The sequence below is a fragment of the Schistocerca serialis genome, chromosome 1, assembly GCF_023864345.2.
Source record: "Schistocerca serialis cubense isolate TAMUIC-IGC-003099 chromosome 1, iqSchSeri2.2, whole genome shotgun sequence".
Classification (NCBI taxonomy): domain Eukaryota; kingdom Metazoa; phylum Arthropoda; class Insecta; order Orthoptera; family Acrididae; genus Schistocerca; species Schistocerca serialis.
In genome coordinates this window covers 110511720-110531517 of record NC_064638.1, presented here as the reverse complement: position 1 = coordinate 110531517, position 19798 = coordinate 110511720, and the positions used below count along the sequence as shown (strand labels likewise).

Here is a 19798-nt window from a genome sequence, read left to right as displayed (position 1 = left end):
TTCACTCACTTGGTTATCGTCTTTATTGTTTACAGTAATAACACATACCTTTGGCTTTCCAACATTTCTCCTTTTCTTAAAAGCCTTCAGATGATTTCTAATAACTTTACTTTTACTCATTATTATACTTCAACAAAACAGAGACTCAAGAAACAGAATTAATTACGAATATTTTCGAGATACCGACAGAGTAAATAAACATGAAACAATCGACAATCACACCAGCGATATATATTGAACCATCACAGGTTAGCCACAACACATACTTTATCTCACATCACTAAAATGTACCTGATGAACACGGGCGTTAATAATAACACCATTTGACTGCAGTTTAACAGCGCCACAGTGGCTCACGCCCATGTAGAACACATTTCAAAAAAAAATTAAAAATAGTTGTAGTCTTCGGAATTGAATAAATTATATATCTATTAAAAGGTAATAGTCTGAAGATTCAGAAAACGCAAAAAAGTAAAAATTGAATTTTTCATGATTTTGAGCCTTTCCGGAGCCCCTTAAGTGATGAAGTTAAAAAGATCCGCTTCAGTTGTAGTAATTATTTATTCAAAACACTACCGCTTTCGGTGTTTTAAAATTCCACCTTCAGGTGCGTAAAATTATTGTACTTGGTAACACACAGCATGCGGTCTGTCCAGTCAGAGCAAGGACTCCAAATAACTGCATCTTGGCGTAAACTGTCGCCATCGGCCACCCACGACCAGCTGGTTGTCGTTCACACGGTGCGGTTGCCCGACGGTCGACAGTTTACGCCAAGATGCAGCGATTTGGAGCCCTTGCTCTGATTGACCCGACCGTATGTTATGCGTTAGCAACTATAATAACCCGCTTCTTGACATCCAGATTTACGTTTTCCGTGATTTCCTTACATCGCTCCAGGCAAATGTCTGGATTGTCCCTTCGAAAGGGCCCGGCGGATTTCCATCCCCGATCTTGATGCAATCCGAGCCTGGACTCCGTCTTTAAGGACCTCGATGCTGATGGGGTGGATGTTAAACTCAGTCTTCCTTCCTTCTTCCTTTTTTTGAATAAACAGTTACTACAGTTGAAGGGGATATCTATAATTAACTAATTATGCCTCTCAGCTACGGATGTTCGGCATACTAAATCTTGAAGATTTTAAAATTTTAAACTCAGTCAATAACTACAGGGTGCGTCAAAAAAATGTATACACACTTTGAAGCGTCATAGAAAATTTATTTCCCGTTCTACAATGTTAAATTTCTGGAAATGGAAAGCTTAAAGTTCAATTGGAAAAATAAATGTACTTTGCAAATGCGATTAATGTTCAAACTGGTGGCCTTCAGCATCAATACATTTCTGAGTACGAGTCACCACTGATTCCGTCCATCGTACCAAAGTGTCCAGTGAGATTTATGCGCACACCGCCTGAATCTCATTCCAAAACGTGTCCAGGTTACGTGGTTTACGTTTGTACACTTCAATCAGCGGCGTGAGGTATGGAGAGCGTGCAGGAAACTCGATTGGTCCCCTGCGTCCTGTCCTTTGGCCTGGCACATTGTGATCCAGGTATGTTCGTACGTCCCTATGAAAGTGCGGCAGGGCGCCATCTTGTTGGAAATAAAACTCATCATTACCGTATAATACACGAATGGCAGGGAATATGGAGTCAGCAAGCATTGTTAGGTACGTTTCTCTAGTAACAGTACCTTCAAAGCGGAAAGGCCCAATGCGTCCCCTTGCAGACAAACCACACCACACATTTACACTAGGCAAATTCACAGCCTTTTCAACTGTAATGTGAGGATTATCTTCAGCCCAGTACACGCAATTGTGCCTATTGGCAGTTCCATTGAGTTTGAATTGGGCTTCATGCGACCAAATTATGCTACCCATAAATCCCGGTTCACGTCTCACCATCTCCTGAACCCATTCACAAAAATCTAACCTTCGATCTGGATCGTCGTCACTTAGCTGTTGCACCAGCCTTGGAATGTACACACGAAACTTGCCTTTCTTCAGAACGCGTAGCACGCTACTAGCACTTAACATTACTCTCACGTGCCGCTTGCCTAGAAGATTTTTGAGGCGAACGCTGAAACAGTTCCAAGGCCGCAGTTGTGGAATCATCACTTGTAGCTAGCTGTACGAGGTTGTCCTGATCTACCTTTATGCACATCACACACTGTTCCATTAATTTCGAATTTGTCTCGTTGACGTGTAATTGTTAACCTTGAAGGTGGTTCTGTACCATACTCACTTCTCCACTGTCTTCGAACTGCAGCTACATTCTCAAACTTCCAGTACCACTTAATTATCTGCTTCCGCGCTTCAATGCTCAAACGCACGTCCGCCATGTTGCAGTTACTTCCTCGCCACTGCTGCCACCTGTTGAAGAAACATAACATTACTTTCTCACAGATGTTTAACCTTGTAGAACGGGAAATAAATTGTCTATAACAGTTCAAAGTGTGACTGAAACTTACATTTTTGCTGCCCCGGGAAGCCGTTAGGTAGGCCCTGCCACTGTGACTAGTTGAATGAGTGGCAGTTGTACAGGGTGTCCAGAAAAGGGCTCCCTGATTTCAAAATTAAATATCTCAAAAACAAAGATCGATAGAGGAATGCAGTAAACGGTATGTTTATTGTGAAAGCTGTAAGACGTTTATACAGCAGTTTGATATAATACACTCCTGGAAATTGAAATAAGAACACCGTGAATTCATTGTCCTAGGAAGGGGAAACTTTATTGACACATTCCTGGGGTCAGATACATCACATGATCACACTGACAGAACCACAGGCACATAGACACAGGCAACAGAGCATGCACAATGTCGGCACTAGTACAGTGTATATCCACCTTTCGCAGCAATGCAGGCTGCTATTCTCCCATGGAGACGATCGTAGAGATGCTGGATGTAGTCCTGTGGAACGGCTTGCCATGCCATTTCCACCTGGCGCCTCAGTTGGACCAGCGTTCGTGCTGGACGTGCAGATCGCGTGAGACGACGCTTCATCCAGTCCCAAACATGCTCAATGGGGGACAGATCCGGAGATCTTGCTGGCCAGGGTAGTTGACTTACACCTTCTAGAGCACGTTGGGTGGCACGGGATACATGCGGACGTGCATTGTGCTGTTGGAACAGCAAGTTCCCTTGCCGGTCTAGGAATGGTAGAACGATGGGTTCGATGACGGTTTGGATGTACCGTGCACTATTCAGTGTCCCCTCGACGATCACCAGTGGTGTACGGCCAGTGTAGGAGATCGCTCCCCACACCATGATGCCGGGTGTTGGCCCTGTGTGCCTCGGTCGTATGCAGTCCTGATTGTGGCGCTCACCTGCACGGCGCCAAACACGCATACGACCATCATTGGCACCAAGGCAGAAGCGACTCTCATCGCTGAAGACGACACGTCTCCATTCGTCCCTCCATTCACGCCTGTCGCGACACCACTGGAGGCGGGCTGCACGATGTTGGGGCGTGAGCGGAAGACGGCCTAACGGTGTGCGGGACCGTAGCCCAGCTTCATGGAGACGGTTGCGAATGGTCCTCGCCGATACCCCAGGAGCAACAGTGTCCCTAATTTGCTGGGAAGTGGCGGTGCGGTCCCCTACGGCACTGCGTAGGATCCTACGGTCTTGGCGTGCATCCGTGCGTCGCTGTGGTCCGGTCCCAGGTCGACGGGCACGTGCACCTTCCGCCGACCACTGGCGACAACATCGATGTACTGTGGAGACCTCACGCCCCACGTGTTGAGCAATTCGGCGGTACGTCCACCCGGCCTCCCGCATGCCCACTATACGCCCTCGCTCAAAGTCCGTCAACTGCACATACGGTTCACGTCCAGGCTGTCGCGGCATGCTACCAGTGTTAAAGACTGCGATGGAGCTCCGTATGCCACGGCAAACTGGCTGACACTGACGGCGGCGGTGCACAAATGCTGCGCAGCTAGCGCCATTCGACGGCCAACACCGCGGTTCCTGGTGTGTCCGCTGTGCCGTGCGTGTGATCATTGCTTGTACAGCCCTCTCGCAGTGTCCGGAGCAAGTATGGTGGGTCTGACACACCGGTGTCAATGTGTTCTTTTTTCCATTTCCAGGAGTGTAGTTACAAAAGCTGCTAACAGATGGCGCTGTACGCTGTACAGCTCATATCAGCATACATAAGTGAAATAATCGTATAAAAACAATCTTTGAAAACAATCACATCACAATGTTTTCAAAATGTTCACCATTGGCGCAAACGAAGAATGAAATTCGCCATCACATTTCGTAGTGTCTCAACCGAAATGGATTCACATGCCACAGAGATCGCCGATTCAAGCTCGTCGAGCGTGGCGGGATGCTTCGGGTAGACCATGTGTTTCACTGTGCCCCACAAAAAAAGTCACTGGGAGTCAAATCCGTCGAATATGGAGGCCAATCCATGCCTGCACCAGTAAATTTGGGATATTCCAAAGCAATGACTCGATTCCCGAAGTATTCCTCAAGAAAGCGAAACACTTGTTCGGTCCGATGTGGTCGGGCTCCATCTTGCATAAACCCTTGAGTACCTGGTCGATCCTCTAACGCTTGCTGTGTGGCGACAAATTGTTCCAAAATTGCAACGTAACGTGCACCAGTGACCGTTTCTCGAATGAAAAAAGGGGCAATAATGCCTCTGCTGCATATGTAGCCCACACAGTAACTTAGGAGAATACAGGGGTTTCGTTTCACACCAATATGGCTTTTCGGAACCCTAAAATCGCCAGTTCTGCTTATTCACGTATCCATTCAGGTGGAAGTGTGCTTCATCTGTAAACCAGATGCAGCCAACATCAAATCCTTCACTATCAATCATTGTGAGCATCTGATTAGCAAAGGCAACCCTTTGTTGCACAGCTCGTACGGGTATGGCCTGGTGCGTTTGGATTTTGAATGGAAACATGTGTAGGATCTTTCTCAGTATTTTTTGCGTGCTGGAACGCTTCAAACCAGTCTCAGATGCAATTCTACGGACGGATGAAATTGGATTTTGCTGAATAATTCCAGAGACTGTGGGGATATTTTGAGGCGTAACTGCGGTTTGCTTGCGGCCAACATGCCCCACTAGATCATCAGTTACGCTGCCTGTTCGTTGAAATTTTGCGATGAGCGTACGAACGGTTTTCGCATCGGGTCGTTTTGGAACATTAATTCGTGCTTGAAAACTTCGCCTTGTTGCCGTAGGACTCTCTTCTAACCTGTGGTACTCTAGCACCAGGAAAACGCGTTGTTCAATGGAGTACATGGTCTTAATCTCTTCCTTCGGTACGCTAAGCTCCTTTCACATTTCAATAGTGGAACTGATCGCTCTGGGCTTCGGATCACTATTTATACTAGGCATTACGTAAGGCGATTACAGCGTCGTCTGTTAGCAGCTTTTGTAACTATTATTTCAAACTGCTGTATAAACGTCTTACAGCTTTCACAATAAACATACCGTTTACTGCATTCCTCTATCGACCTTTGTTTCGAGATATTTAATTTTGAAATGAGGGAGTCTTTTTCTGGATAACCTTTAGCTGCTTATACCGTCCCTGACGCTGGTGCGTGTCGGCAGGTGCTGGACTCTGCGATCGCGGCGTTCTGCCTGGAGATCATCGCCCGGCACGGCGACCCGGCGCCGCGGCTCTGCAACAAGGACCCGCTGACGCTCAAGTCGGCCGCCTACCTGTCGGAGCTCTTCCCCAACGCCAAGTTCATCTTCATGCTGCGCGACGGCCGCGCCACCGTCCACTCAATCATCTCCAGGAAGGTAGGGCGCGCGCGCCGCGCCGTTTCCTGCACTCATCAGCTCTCTTGCTGTAGCCGTTGCTTACTCCTGTCTTCCTTCAGAACTGCAGTGGCACTTCGTGATTCCATTGCAGTCCCATAAAGGAGTAGCTGCACATACGTAAGAACAGAGCGGGCTTGTTCGACCAGCGATCTGTGACGTACAGCCGCGCGGGATTAGCCGAGCGGTCTCAGGGCGCTGCAGTCATGTACTGTGCGGAGGTTCGAGTCCTTCCTCGGGCATGGGTGTCTGTGTTTGTCCTTAGGATAATTTAGGTTAAGTAGTGTGTAAGCTTAGGGACTGAAGACCTTAGCAGTTAAGTCCCATAAAATTTCACACACATTTAATTTTTTTTTTTTTTTAACGTACAAATCTTCTCCAGTTTTCACGTATTTAGCACCGCTAGGACGCTTCCCTGTCTCGGAAGCGTCTTTGTTCATAATCTACATCTACATCCATACTCCGCAAGCCACCTGACGGTGTGTGGCGGAGGGCACCTTGAGTACCTCTATCGGTTCTCCCTTCTGTTCCGGTCTCGTATTGTTCGTGGAAAGGATTGTCGGTATGCCTCTGTGTGGGCTCTAATCTCTCTGATTTTATCCTCCTGGCCTCTTCGCGAGATATACGTAGGAGGGAGCAATATACTGCTTGACTCCTCGGTGAAGGTATGTTCTCGAAACTTCAACAAAAGCCCGTACCGAGCTACTGAGCGTCTCTCCTGCAGAGTCTTCCACTGGAGTTTATCTATCATCTCCGTAAGGCTTTCGCGATTACTAAATGATCCTGTAACGAAGCGCGCTGCTTTCCGTTGGATCTTCTCTATCTCTTCTATCAACCCTATCTGGTACGGATCCCAAACTGCTGAGCAATATTGAAGTAGTGGGCGAACAAGCGTACTGTATCCTACTTGTCCGCATCTCGTGGTCGTGCGGTAGCGTTCTCGCTTTCCCGCGCCCGGGTTCCCGGGTTCGATTCTCGGCGGGGTCAGGGATTTTCTCTGCCTCGTGATGACTGGGTGTTGTGTGATGTTCTTAGGTTAGTTAGGTTTAAGTAGTTCTAGGGGACTGATGACCATAGATGTTAAGTCCCATAGTGCTCAGAGCCATTTGAACCATTTTTTTGTATCCTACTTCCTTTGTTTTCGGATTGCATTTTCTTAGGATTCTTCCAATGAATCTCAGTCTGGCATCTGCTTTACCGACGATCAACTTTATATGATCATTCCATTTTAAATCACTCCTAATGCGTACTCCCAGATAATTTATGGAATTCACTGCTTCCGGTGGCTGACCTGCTATTTTGTAGCTAAATGATAAGGGATCTATCTTTCTATGTATTCGCAACACATTACACTTGTCTACAATGCGGAAATTCTGTTCGCGGTTTATCGGATTGTTTCTTTGTGATGTCCAGTCTTTGCTACTTATCGTATTACAATTTCCGTGATGCGAAAACATGATGATTCTAGGACTATCGCCCTAAAATGTGTGACACATTCTCTATTTTCTGTAATTACAGGACGTATATACAACCACTTCGCTTGCCAAAACTTTTTCAATTGACCACGGTTTCGAATGCACTAGGGCAGTCTTCATCAGAATAAAAAGTTTCATGGAACACATGTAATTACACCATAGTTTAACACTTCCCCGTCCGCACGTCCCGTTCAAATTTATTCGCTTGCCGCCGGCAGCTCTAATTCGGATTTCTTGGCTCGTCGCCGGTCGTTTATCACCTCTCCGTTGATGACAGGCTTCAAACACATTGACTTTTGCGCGCTTTAATTTTTCCGGAAATCCTCTATTTTGCCGTATCGTTCCGCAAACCCGAATTTTCTTTTCAACTAACTTCCCTGCAAGTTCTACACTGTTATAATAATCATCCATGCAGAAGTGATGCCACTTTCCATCACAAGGTGTCAGTAGCTCCATCACTGTTTTTGCTAAAGGTTGTCCAGCGCCGGAATACATCTTGAATGAGGAAATGTATCCCGTACTCGAATGACACAGTATCCGAATGAGTATGCCGTATTTCGTAATTTTCGACGGATTGTAAACTTTAAAATTTAACCGTCCACGACATGGTATCATTCCTTCAATTTGAGATGTTTTTGACTTGGATCAAACGTTTCTTTAAACTTTTCGGAAAAATAACCAATTACGAATTGCACTTTGACAAGCCGGTCGCCATTATCCAGTTTATTGTTGCTGTCGGGAAAATGTAAAAATGATAATATTTGTCTGAATGTGTTGCGGGACATCGTTTTGCGAAATATCTGTGTGTCTGTCAACGGATTCGTTGACCAAAATCATCGATCCATGCTTCTTTTACAATTCCCATAAAGACAGTGAGCCCAAACCATTTTCTAAGTTTGGGTCCCGTAACGTCCACAAATTTTTAGTTTTTATCCAGTTTCCCTCTATTGCACTTTTCACTCTAATACTTGTTGGTTTCGTTGCAAATATATTCAAATAGATCGTTCCCAGTATAGAATCCTACGATATCGTAAATAATTCCATTGTCTCTTTCGTCCGCCATGGTGAAAGGGCACAAGTACTTATAAAAACAAAAAACTTGCTGTCGTGTGTAACTTATTGTAATCCTAAAGAAAACACCAACAGAGTGCAAAAGATGCTAAAGTGCTGTCGCCGGCCACTCTACGATACTATGCAGACGACATCACTGTGGTGTCGCCGGGCGTTGACCGCTATTTCGCGCACGACACCACTGTGGTGTCGCCGGACGGCATAGTGTTAAAACGTCTGAGCAAAAGTGCTCTCGTCAAACAGAAATGTCATAGAGATAAAAATAAAACTGTAAAAGTGTAACATGATTTACATTTTAGTTTTTATTCCTATGACGTTTCTGTTTGACGGGAGCACTTTTGCTCAGACGTTCTACCCTATCGTGTGATTACATGTAATCCATGTACCTTTTTATTCTGATGAAGATTGGCCTAGTGCAATCGAACCGTGGTCAATTGAGAAAAAAAATTTTTTTTGTGCAACTGAAGTGGCTGTGTATACGTCCTGTAATTAAACAGCGTACGGTTGCTGGATCACAGCCACTCACATATTTAAAATTTTAAGTTTTTATGTTATAATGAAAGTCAGGAAACGAGACATCTTTGAATAAAAGAGTTGGGAAATGGAAATATTGAATTTTAAATTCGGTCTACTTACACAGGATGGTTAGAAATAGTCTGAAAAGACTGAAAGTGTGTTGCAGGGTAGGTTGTGCTGAGAAATAATTGTTAAGAAAAACTTCGGTACGTTTCGTTGTTTCCGAGTTAATTAGCATTGAAGGTAGCCAATCAAGGCGTTGAGCAAGCAAATAAGCGGCTCGCCATGTACGATAACTGTCAGTTGCTCATAGCGTAGACGAGACTGGTGAGCCTTTGTCTCGGGTTCGATCCGTACTACTGTCACATGTTCAGTTTTTGTATCCTCTCTTGTTCGCACCTCCTCTGGCGATCCGGTTCAATTTGCACGCGCGACTGCCTAATTGGGTAACGTGAACGCTGTTTAACTGGGGAACGGCGCACCATATCCAATTTCTTTCTTAAAAGTAACACCCTTACAAGTTTTTCAGACTGTTTCTGACCGCCATGTATAAACTGTTCTAGGCGCACTCGTCGCGTTACGCTGTCATTAAGGTTACTTTGTGACTGTCTTTTCAGCGAGTCGAGTGGCGGGGGCCAGCCTTCAGTCAACGTAATTCTTTCTCGAACCTCAAGTGCTCGCTGAGTTGACAGTTGTATAGTTACATGCAGAGCCTTGTCTAGCATGACGCGCTGCACACCGGCAACACTGCCCTCCCCCCCACCTGTCCCCCCCCCCCCCCCTGCCCCCGTCTCATTAATCTATCGCAGAGTAATTTTGATGGGAGTAAAAATCTCTATGAAACTCTTGAGTCTTCGACAATAACCACGATTGTCTAAAGCTCTCATATTCGTAGTGAACTATCGCGACAAGTGCACGAAGAACATTTGTAAAAAAAATTCGTCACAAAGATTTCGAGCTTTTACTGGCCCTAGCTATGTTAACTACTGTAGATGCCTAATTTCTTCTGTTACACGATCGGGCCAGATAATACAGTGGCAAAGCTTGGGTCTGGAAACGGAAAAGTCGTGGTATATATTTCCGCTCTCACCACGGAATGTTTCAGTTTGCATTTAACTTGGCCTTCACCTATGTATGACGTGAATATTCGCCAGGAGCGACTGGTAGTTCGCATTCCACGTTAAACTGTACGCGCCATTTCTCCGGTAAGATCTCTGGGGTAGGTTAGGAAAACGAAAGTAGATGCGGTGACGTCCAGCGGAAAGAGCTGCACCGGGCCGTTCACCCACACGGAAGTATTATGACTATATCACCTGTGGTCGAAATTCGACCAGCTTTGTTTATACAGTAACGCATGTAAAAATTTTTTATATAACTATCTGGAGTTTATTCGCATGCATGTTCTTCCTCCTTACCTGAACACTATGCTCTAATTGCAAGGCGACAGCATGCATATTGGGACACAGTAACATTATTTCTGATCCCTCTCGCAGTGGACGTACACTCCTGGAAATGGAAAAAAGAACACATTGACACCGGTGTGTCAGACCCACCATACTTGCTCCGGACACTGCGAGAGGGCTGTACAAGCAATGATCACACGCACGGCACAGCGGACACACCAGGAACCGCGGTGTTGGCCGTCGAATGGCGCTAGCTGCGCAGCATTTGTGCACCGCCGCCGTCAGTGTCAGCCAGTTTGCCGTGGCATACGGAGCTCCATCGCAGTCTTTAACACTGGTAGCATGCCGCGACAGCGTGGACGTGAACCGTATGTGCAGTTGACGGACTTTGAGCGAGGGCGTATAGTGGGCATGCGGGAGGCCGGGTGGACGTACCGCCGAATTGCTCAACACGTGGGGCGTGAGGTCTCCACAGTACATCGATGTCCCCAGTGGTCGGCGGAAGGTGCACGTGCCCGTCGACCTGGGACCGGACCGCAGCGACGCACGGATGCACGCCAAGACCGTAGGATCCTACGCAGTGCCGTAGGGGACCGCACCGCCACTTCCCAGCAAATTAGGGACGCTGTTGCTCCTGGGGTATCGGCGAGGACCATTCGCAACCGTCTCCATGAAGCTGGGCTACGGTCCCGCACACCGTTAGGCCGTCTTCCGCTCACGCCCCAACATCGTGCAGCCCGCCTCCAGTGGTGTCACGACAGGCGTGAATGGAGGGACGAATGGAGACGTGTCGTCTTCAGCGATGAGAGTCGCTTCTGCCTTGGTGCCAATGATGGTCGTATGCGTGTTTGGCGCCGTGCAGGTTAGCGCCACAATCAGGACTGCATACGACCGAGGCACACAGGGCCAACACCCGGCATCATGGTGTGGGGAGCGATCTCCTACACTGGCCGTACACCACTGGTGATCGTCGAGGGGACACTGAATAGTGCACGGTACATCCAAACCGTCATCGAACCCATCGTTCTACCATTCCTAGACCGGCAAGGGAACTTGCTGTTCCAACAGGACAATGCACGTCCGCATGTATCCCGTGCCACCCAACGTGCTCTAGAAGGTGTAAGTCAACTACCCTGGCCAGCAAGATCTCCGGATCTGTCCCCCATTGAGCATGTTTGGGACTGGATGAAGCGTCGTCTCACGCGTTCTGCACGTCCAGCACGAACGCTGGTCCAACTGAGGCGCCAGGTGGAAATGGCATGGCAAGCCGTTCCACAGGACTACATCCAGCATCTCTACGATCGTCTCCATGGGAGAATAGCAGCCTGCATTGCTGCGAAAGGTGGATATACACTGTACTAGTGCCGACATTGTGCATGCTCTGTTGCCTGTGTCTATGTGCCTGTGGTTCTGTCAGTGTGATCATGTGATGTATCTGACCCCAGGAATGTGTCAATAAAGTTTCCCCTGCCTGGGACAATGAATTCACGGTGTTCTTATTTCAATTTCCAGGAGTGTATTTTGTGCGTTAGGGAACAAATTAACATGGCAGCCAATATCTCCAGCAGGAAATACTAATACGTATGCTAATGGACCCATTGACTTTGAGTGTTTTTGACTGTACGAGAGTTTCGTTAAAAAAGGCACCGTATTTCTTTCGATTCTTCGCTCTTCATCAACTGTGGTACAATAGAGCCCACATCGGTTCGAGTCTTTGTAATACCAGAGGTATAAATCTGTATTAACCGTATAGCCACACAAGTTTCTCTATTTTCATTTTCGAGTCTTGCACAATAATCTTCCACGCACCAAACGACTGGCTCGTTCTAATCCAATCACAATTTCACGCGTTACAGTGCCGCTATTATTACTGTTCGACTAACTTGATTGTTCAGTCAGTCTGTAGCGAACAGCAGTGTCGATGTCATAAAAATTTTAATCCGCGTAACATGACGAACGACCATACGTAGAAGTCATTGGACCTATCCTATGATGAAAAATGTCGTCTGCGGTACAATCCATGTAAAACTGTGTTTGAAATTTTTGCATCAGAACTGATCATAGTAAATACTGATTGTAGGTACAAGTATTATTGGGAATAATTCTTGACTTCTGTTGAGTCATTTGAAGCGTGTCCTTGATAAAGTGCGTTGAAAAATAAATTTTGTGTGAAGACCAGCAAACTAACTTTTCCCTTGTGAAATGACAATCTAGCTGTGCATCTTTCACTCCGACCCGTTCGCGTTCTCCTTCTAGGCAGAGCCGAAAACAAATGCAGTTTACGTATAATAAGGGAAGTAGGAAGACATAGTTATTCAAACTGAAGAAATTAAAAATTAGGAACTTAACTTCACATTCTCTAGCAACGGCGACAAATGACAACAAAGTTATTCTTACAGAAAAGTAACGGAAATAACGACATGAATATGCAACGTTATTTACAGACTTTATTTCTACGACAATCTGATTTCCATTACTGACAACATTATAGACCTGGCATACGTCGCATTGTAGCTGCGCTGTATACGTGAGTTAGTGCAAGTGAACCGTGTAAACGAGAGCGTCGCTGGAATACGATTTCAAGAAATGTTACTTTCGTGTGTCATGTCTACAAGCACCCAGTCAGTCCGCAAGACAGAATTTGGTAGTACTTCAGTTTTCGATGTTCACCTCATGGAGATTTTAATGGGTGATAGAGATAGTACTACCGCTGTTATGAATATGAAAGCATCTATGTATTTTTACCATTCTTAACGGCTACGTACACACGTGATTTTTTTTTCTTTGTGCACATCTGTGCCAAAGTACCTTTTCAATTACACATGTTTCATGTTTCATTGGCTTTCTTGTGTATTTAATATTAAAAATCGGTACTTCAGTTTTCGTATTCACGTATTAATATTATGATTAGTGTTACACGGCACCGAAGCTTAGACAACAAGGCGCAGCAAGCTTACGCTTGCAAATAAGCTGTAGTCGTGCACTACCAACAGAAAGCACGTAGGAAAAAGTAAGTTATTGTGACAAACCACACAACTGCTGTAAAGTGTGTAGATTGTGTTTGTTAGTGAATTCACAAAAAACGAAGGAGACAGCGTAAAACAGTGTCTCAAAATATTTCATACAGAATGAATGTTCACCTTTCAACGAATTGTGCACTCATTTGAAACTTTCTGGCAGATTGAAACTTTGTGGTGCACCGGAACTCAAGCTCGAAACCTTTGCCTTTCGAAGGCAAATGCTCTACCGATTGAGGTATCCAAAAGAGATTCATGTGCCGCTCTCACCTCTTTTCTTCCGCCGGTGTCTGTGTCCTATTCTTGAAAACTGTAGGGGCTGGTCGTAAGTTGTGCCCGGGTAGCTCAGACTGTGGACCGTTTGCCCATGATACGCAAAGGATCCAGGTTTGAGTTCTGGCCCAGCGCAAAGTTTTACTTCATACCCATCGCACTAAGGTCTGCAAAAATATATGCCGTCAATCAAGTTCATTTTTTCTCTCTCAAGGTCGTTGCTATTTTATCCAAGACTGACACCATGAAATACGTGACATAGGAAAACGCGTTAAAAAGAGGCCCAGAAGAAGTTCTGCTTATGTGCCAAACATGCCTGGGTGAAAGAAAATTTTCTTGTTTATAGGTGACGGGTGTATTAGAATAAATTTTATTTCTCTAACGGATAAAAGTAACAGCTTTAGCAGCGGCCAGCAAGGTGATTGTTCTACGGATAACGGTGTAATACACTCCTGGAAATGGAAAAAAGAACACATTGACACCGGTGTGTCAGACCCACCATACTTGCTCCGGACACGGCGAGAGGGCTGTACAAGCAATGATCACACGCACGGCACAGCGGACACACCAGGAACCGCGGTGTTGGCCGTCGAATGGCGCTAGCTGCGCAGCATTTGTGCACCGCCGCCGTCAGTGTCAGCCAGTTTGCCGTGGCATACGGAGCTCCATCGCAGTCTTTAACACTGGTAGCACGCCGCGACAGCGTGGACGTGAACCGTATGTGCAGTTGACGGACTTTGAGCGAGGGCGTATAGTGGGCATGCGGGAGGCCGGGTGGACGTACCGCCGAATTGCTCAACACGTGGGGCGTGAGGTCTCCACAGTACATCGATGTCCCCAGTGGTCGGCGGAAGGTGCACGTGCCCGTCGACCTGGGACCGGACCGCAGCGACGCACGGATGCACGCCAAGACCGTAGGATCCTACGCAGTGCCGTAGGGGACCGCACCGCCACTTCCCAGCAAATTAGGGACGCTGTTGCTCCTGGGGTATCGGCGAGGACCATTCGCAACCGTCTCCATGAAGCTGGGCTACGGTCCCGCACACCGTTAGGCCGTCTTCCGCTCACGCCCCAACATCGTGCAGCCCGCCTCCAGTGGTGTCACGACAGGCGTGAATGGAGGGACGAATGGAGACGTGTCGTCTTCAGCGATGAGAGTCGCTTCTGCCTTGGTGCCAATGATGGTCGTATGCGTGTTTGGCGCCGTGCAGGTTAGCGCCACAATCAGGACTGCATACGACCGAGGCACACAGGGCCAACACCCGGCATCATGGTGTGGGGAGCGATCTCCTACACTGGCCGTACACCACTGGTGATCGTCGAGGGGACACTGAATAGTGCACGGTACATCCAAACCGTCATCGAACCCATCGTTCTACCATTCCTAGACCGGCAAGGGAACTTGCTGTTCCAACAGGACAATGCACGTCCGCATGTATCCCGTGCCACCCAACGTGCTCTAGAAGGTGTAAGTCAACTACCCTGGCCAGCAAGATCTCCGGATCTGTCCCCCATTGAGCATGTTTGGGACTGGATGAAGCGTCGTCTCACGCGTTCTGCACGTCCAGCACGAACGCTGGTCCAACTGAGGCGCCAGGTGGAAATGGCATGGCAAGCCGTTCCACAGGACTACATCCAGCATCTCTACGATCGTCTCCATGGGAGAATAGCAGCCTGCATTGCTGCGAAAGGTGGATATACACTGTACTAGTGCCGACATTGTGCATGCTCTGTTGCCTGTGTCTATGTGCCTGTGGTTCTGTCAGTGTGATCATGTGATGTATCTGACCCCAGGAATGTGTCAATAAAGTTTCCCCTGCCTGGGACAATGAATTCACGGTGTTCTTATTTCAATTTCCAGGAGTGTATTTTGTGCGTTAGGGAACAAATTAACATGGCAGCCAATATCTCCAGCAGGAAATACTAATACGTATGCTAATGGACCCATTGACTTTGAGTGTTTTTGACTGTACGAGAGTTTCGTTAAAAAAGGCACCGTATTTCTTTCGATTCTTCGCTCTTCATCAACTGTGGTACAATAGAGCCCACATCGGTTCGAGTCTTTGTAATACCAGAGGTATAAATCTGTATTAACCGTATAGCCACACAAGTTTCTCTATTTTCATTTTCGAGTCTTGCACAATAATCTTCCACGCACCAAACGACTGGCTCGTTCTAATCCAATCACAATTTCACGCGTTACAGTGCCGCTATTATTACTGTTCGACTAACTTGATTGTTCAGTCAGTCTGTAGCGAACAGCAGTGTCGATGTCATAAAAATTTTAATCCGCGTAACATGACGAACGACCATACGTAGAAGTCATTGGACCTATCCTATGATGAAAAATGTCGTCTGCGGTACAATCCATGTAAAACTGTGTTTGAAATTTTTGCATCAGAACTGATCATAGTAAATACTGATTGTAGGTACAAGTATTATTGGGAATAATTCTTGACTTCTGTTGAGTCATTTGAAGCGTGTCCTTGATAAAGTGCGTTGAAAAATAAATTTTGTGTGAAGACCAGCAAACTAACTTTTCCCTTGTGAAATGACAATCTAGCTGTGCATCTTTCACTCCGACCCGTTCGCGTTCTCCTTCTAGGCAGAGCCGAAAACAAATGCAGTTTACGTATAATAAGGGAAGTAGGAAGACATAGTTATTCAAACTGAAGAAATTAAAAATTAGGAACTTAACTTCACATTCTCTAGCAACGGCGACAAATGACAACAAAGTTATTCTTACAGAAAAGTAACGGAAATAACGACATGAATATGCAACGTTATTTACAGACTTTATTTCTACGACAATCTGATTTCCATTGCTGACAACATTATAGACCTGGCATACGTCGCATTGTAGCTGCGCTGTATACGTGAGTTAGTGCAAGTGAACCGTGTAAACGAGAGCGTCGCTGGAATACGATTTCAAGAAATGTTACTTTCGTGTGTCATGTCTACAAGCACCCAGTCAGTCCGCAAGACAGAATTTGGTAGTACTTCAGTTTTCGATGTTCACCTCATGGAGATTTTAATGGGTGATAGAGATAGTACTACCGCTGTTATGAATATGAAAGCATCTATGTATTTTTACCATTCTTAACGGCTACGTACACACGTGATTTTTTTTTTCTTTGTGCACATCTGTGCCAAAGTACCTTTTCAATTACACATGTTTCATGTTTCATTGGCTTTCTTGTGTATTTAATATTAAAAATCGGTACTTCAGTTTTCGTATTCACGTATTAATATTATGATTAGTGTTACACGGCACCGAAGCTTAGACAACAAGGCGCAGCAAGCTTACGCTTGCAAATAAGCTGTAGTCGTGCACTACCAACAGAAAGCACGTAGGAAAAAGTAAGTTATTGTGACAAACCACACAACTGCTGTAAAGTGTGTAGATTGTGTTTGTTAGTGAATTCACAAAAAACGAAGGAGACAGCGTAAAACAGTGTCTCAAAATATTTCATACAGAATGAATGTTCACCTTTCAACGAATTGTGCACTCATTTGAAACTTTCTGGCAGATTGAAACTTTGTGGTGCACCGGAACTCAAGCTCGAAACCTTTGCCTTTCGAAGGCAAATGCTCTACCGATTGAGGTATCCAAAAGAGATTCATGTGCCGCTCTCACCTCTTTTCTTCCGCCGGTGTCTGTGTCCTATTCTTGAAAACTGTAGGGGCTGGTCGTAAGTTGTGCCCGGGTAGCTCAGACTGTGGACCGTTTGCCCATGATACGCAAAGGATCCAGGTTTGAGTTCTGGCCCAGCGCAAAGTTTTACTTCATACCCATCGCACTAAGGTCTGCAAAAATATATGCCGTCAATCAAGTTCATTTTTTCTCTCTCAAGGTCGTTGCTATTTTATCCAAGACTGACACCATGAAATACGTGACATAGGAAAACGCATTAAAAAGAGGCCCAGAAGAAGTTCTGCTTATGTGCCAAACATGCCTGGGTGAAAGAAAATTTTCTTGTTTATAGGTGACGGGTGTATTAGAATAAATTTTATTTCTCTAACGGATAAAAGTAACAGCTTTAGCAGCGGCCAGCAAGGTGATTGTTCTACGGATAACGGTGTAATACACTCCTGGAAATGGAAAAAAGAACACATTGACACCGGTGTGTCAGACCCACCATACTTGCTCCGGACACGGCGAGAGGGCTGTACAAGCAATGATCACACGCACGGCACAGCGGACACACCAGGAACCGCGGTGTTGGCCGTCGAATGGCGCTAGCTGCGCAGCATTTGTGCACCGCCGCCGTCAGTGTCAGCCAGTTTGCCGTGGCATACGGAGCTCCATCGCAGTCTTTAACACTGGTAGCACGCCGCGACAGCGTGGACGTGAACCGTATGTGCAGTTGACGGACTTTGAGCGAGGGCGTATAGTGGGCATGCGGGAGGCCGGGTGGACGTACCGCCGAATTGCTCAACACGTGGGGCGTGAGGTCTCCACAGTACATCGATGTTGTCGCCAGTGGTCGGCGGAAAGTGCACGTGCCCGTCGACCTGGGACCGGACCGCAGCGACGCACGGATGCACGCCAAGACCGTAGGATCCTACGCAGTGCCGTAGGGGACCGCACCGCCACTTCCCAGCAAATTAGGGACACTGTTGCTCCTGGGGTATCGGCGAGGACCATTCGCAACCGTCTCCATGAAGCTGGGCTACGGTCCCGCACACCGTTAGGCCGTCTTCCACTCACGCCCCAACATCGTGCAGCCCGCCTCCAGTGGTGTCGCGACAGGCGTGAATGGAGGGACGAATGGAGACGTGTCGTCTTCAGCGATGAGAGTCGCTTCTGCCTTGGTGCCAATGATGGTCGCATGCGTGTTTGGCGCCGTGCAGGTGAGCGCCACAATCAGGACTGCATACGACCGAGGCACACAGGGCCAACACCCGGCATCATGGTGTGGGGAGCGATCTCCTACACTGGCCGTACACCACTGGTGATCGTCGAGGGGACACTGAATAGTGCACGGTACATCCAAACCGTCATCGAACCCATCGTTCTACCATTCCTAGACCGGCAAGGGAACTTGCTGTTCCAACAGGACAATGCACGTCCGCATGTATCCCGTGCCACCCAACGTGCTCTAGAAGGTGTAAGTCAACTACCCTGGCCAGCAAGATCTCCGGATCTGTCCCCCATTGAGCATGTTTGGGACTGGATGAAGCGTCGTCTTACGCGGTCTGCACGTCCAGCACGAACGCTGGTCCAACTGAGGCGCCAGGTGGAAATGGCATGGCAAGCCGTTCCACAGGACTACTACCAGCATCTCTACGATCGTCTCCATGGGAGAATAGCAGCCTGCATTTCTGCGAAAGGTGGATATACACTGTACTAGTGCCGACATTGTGCATGCTCTGTTGCCTGTGTCTATGTGCCTGTGGTTCTGTCAGTGTGATCATGTGATGTATCAGACCCCAGGAATGTGTCAATAAAGTTTCCCCTTCCTGAGACAATGAATTCACGGTGTTCTTATTTCAATATCCAGGAGTGTAGAAACAAATAACTTTAGCTACACGACAATGCACAAACAACATGCGCGTATGTTGACTTGTAGGTCGAAATGGTTTGAGGAAATTTTTAGGTGTCGTTCTGACGGCTTCCAACTGCTCGTGTCCAGTTTCTGACATTACATGTAAATATACCGATTAGTGACCAACACTTTGACTTTGTCGAAATACTGCTGGGACGCTCTGCTAGCGCGCCTGACGGTTGGAAATCGCTGCAGGAGCCAGAGTTAGCGTTTTTGCTGAATCGAGGGAACAGTGGTCCATTGAGTGGACTCTGTGGCTCTCATTGTGTCGGGTTTTATCCTTCTGTATTACTAATTTGGTGCGCCGCTCACGAATATCTTCTGTAGAATTTTAGTTTCCTTTGATAGTTGTGAGGAAACGGTTGGGTCTTACCTTTATCGTTGTCAGTCGCATTGTCCAAAAATTTATACCTTCATTAGTACGTATACTGTTACAGGAACATATTGATGTCTATGGAGGACGATGTGTTTCAGAGCAACAAATTTACCTTTGCGCTGTGTCACAAGTCGAATTCACTATTGAAGGGTGTATCCAAATGGATATTACAACACACGGTAATCCCCTTGTCGTCAGACGACAGCCTTAATGTCAGATGTGACGCGATATTGACGTAGATGTAGACTGGACACTAACGAGGAGACTGCCCTCTAGTCACCGCCGTTTTCGTCCAACTTTATCGTGTATATATATATATACAGGGTGGTCCCGAATTCAT

The 19798-nt window shown here is 46.7% G+C and overlaps 1 protein-coding gene across 7 annotated transcripts in view; it reads left to right on the top strand.

Annotated features, from left to right (window-relative positions):
• LOC126462885 (protein-tyrosine sulfotransferase-like) overlaps positions 1-19798 on the top strand; it is a 970604-nt gene that overhangs the window by 862854 nt on the left and 87952 nt on the right. For all 7 annotated transcript variants that reach the window (XM_050096112.1, XM_050096111.1, XM_050096113.1 and 4 more), the window contains one exon: positions 5566-5760. In XM_050096112.1, coding sequence (XP_049952069.1) covers positions 5566-5760 — 195 coding nt within the window. The remainder of the gene's footprint in view (positions 1-5565; positions 5761-19798) is intronic.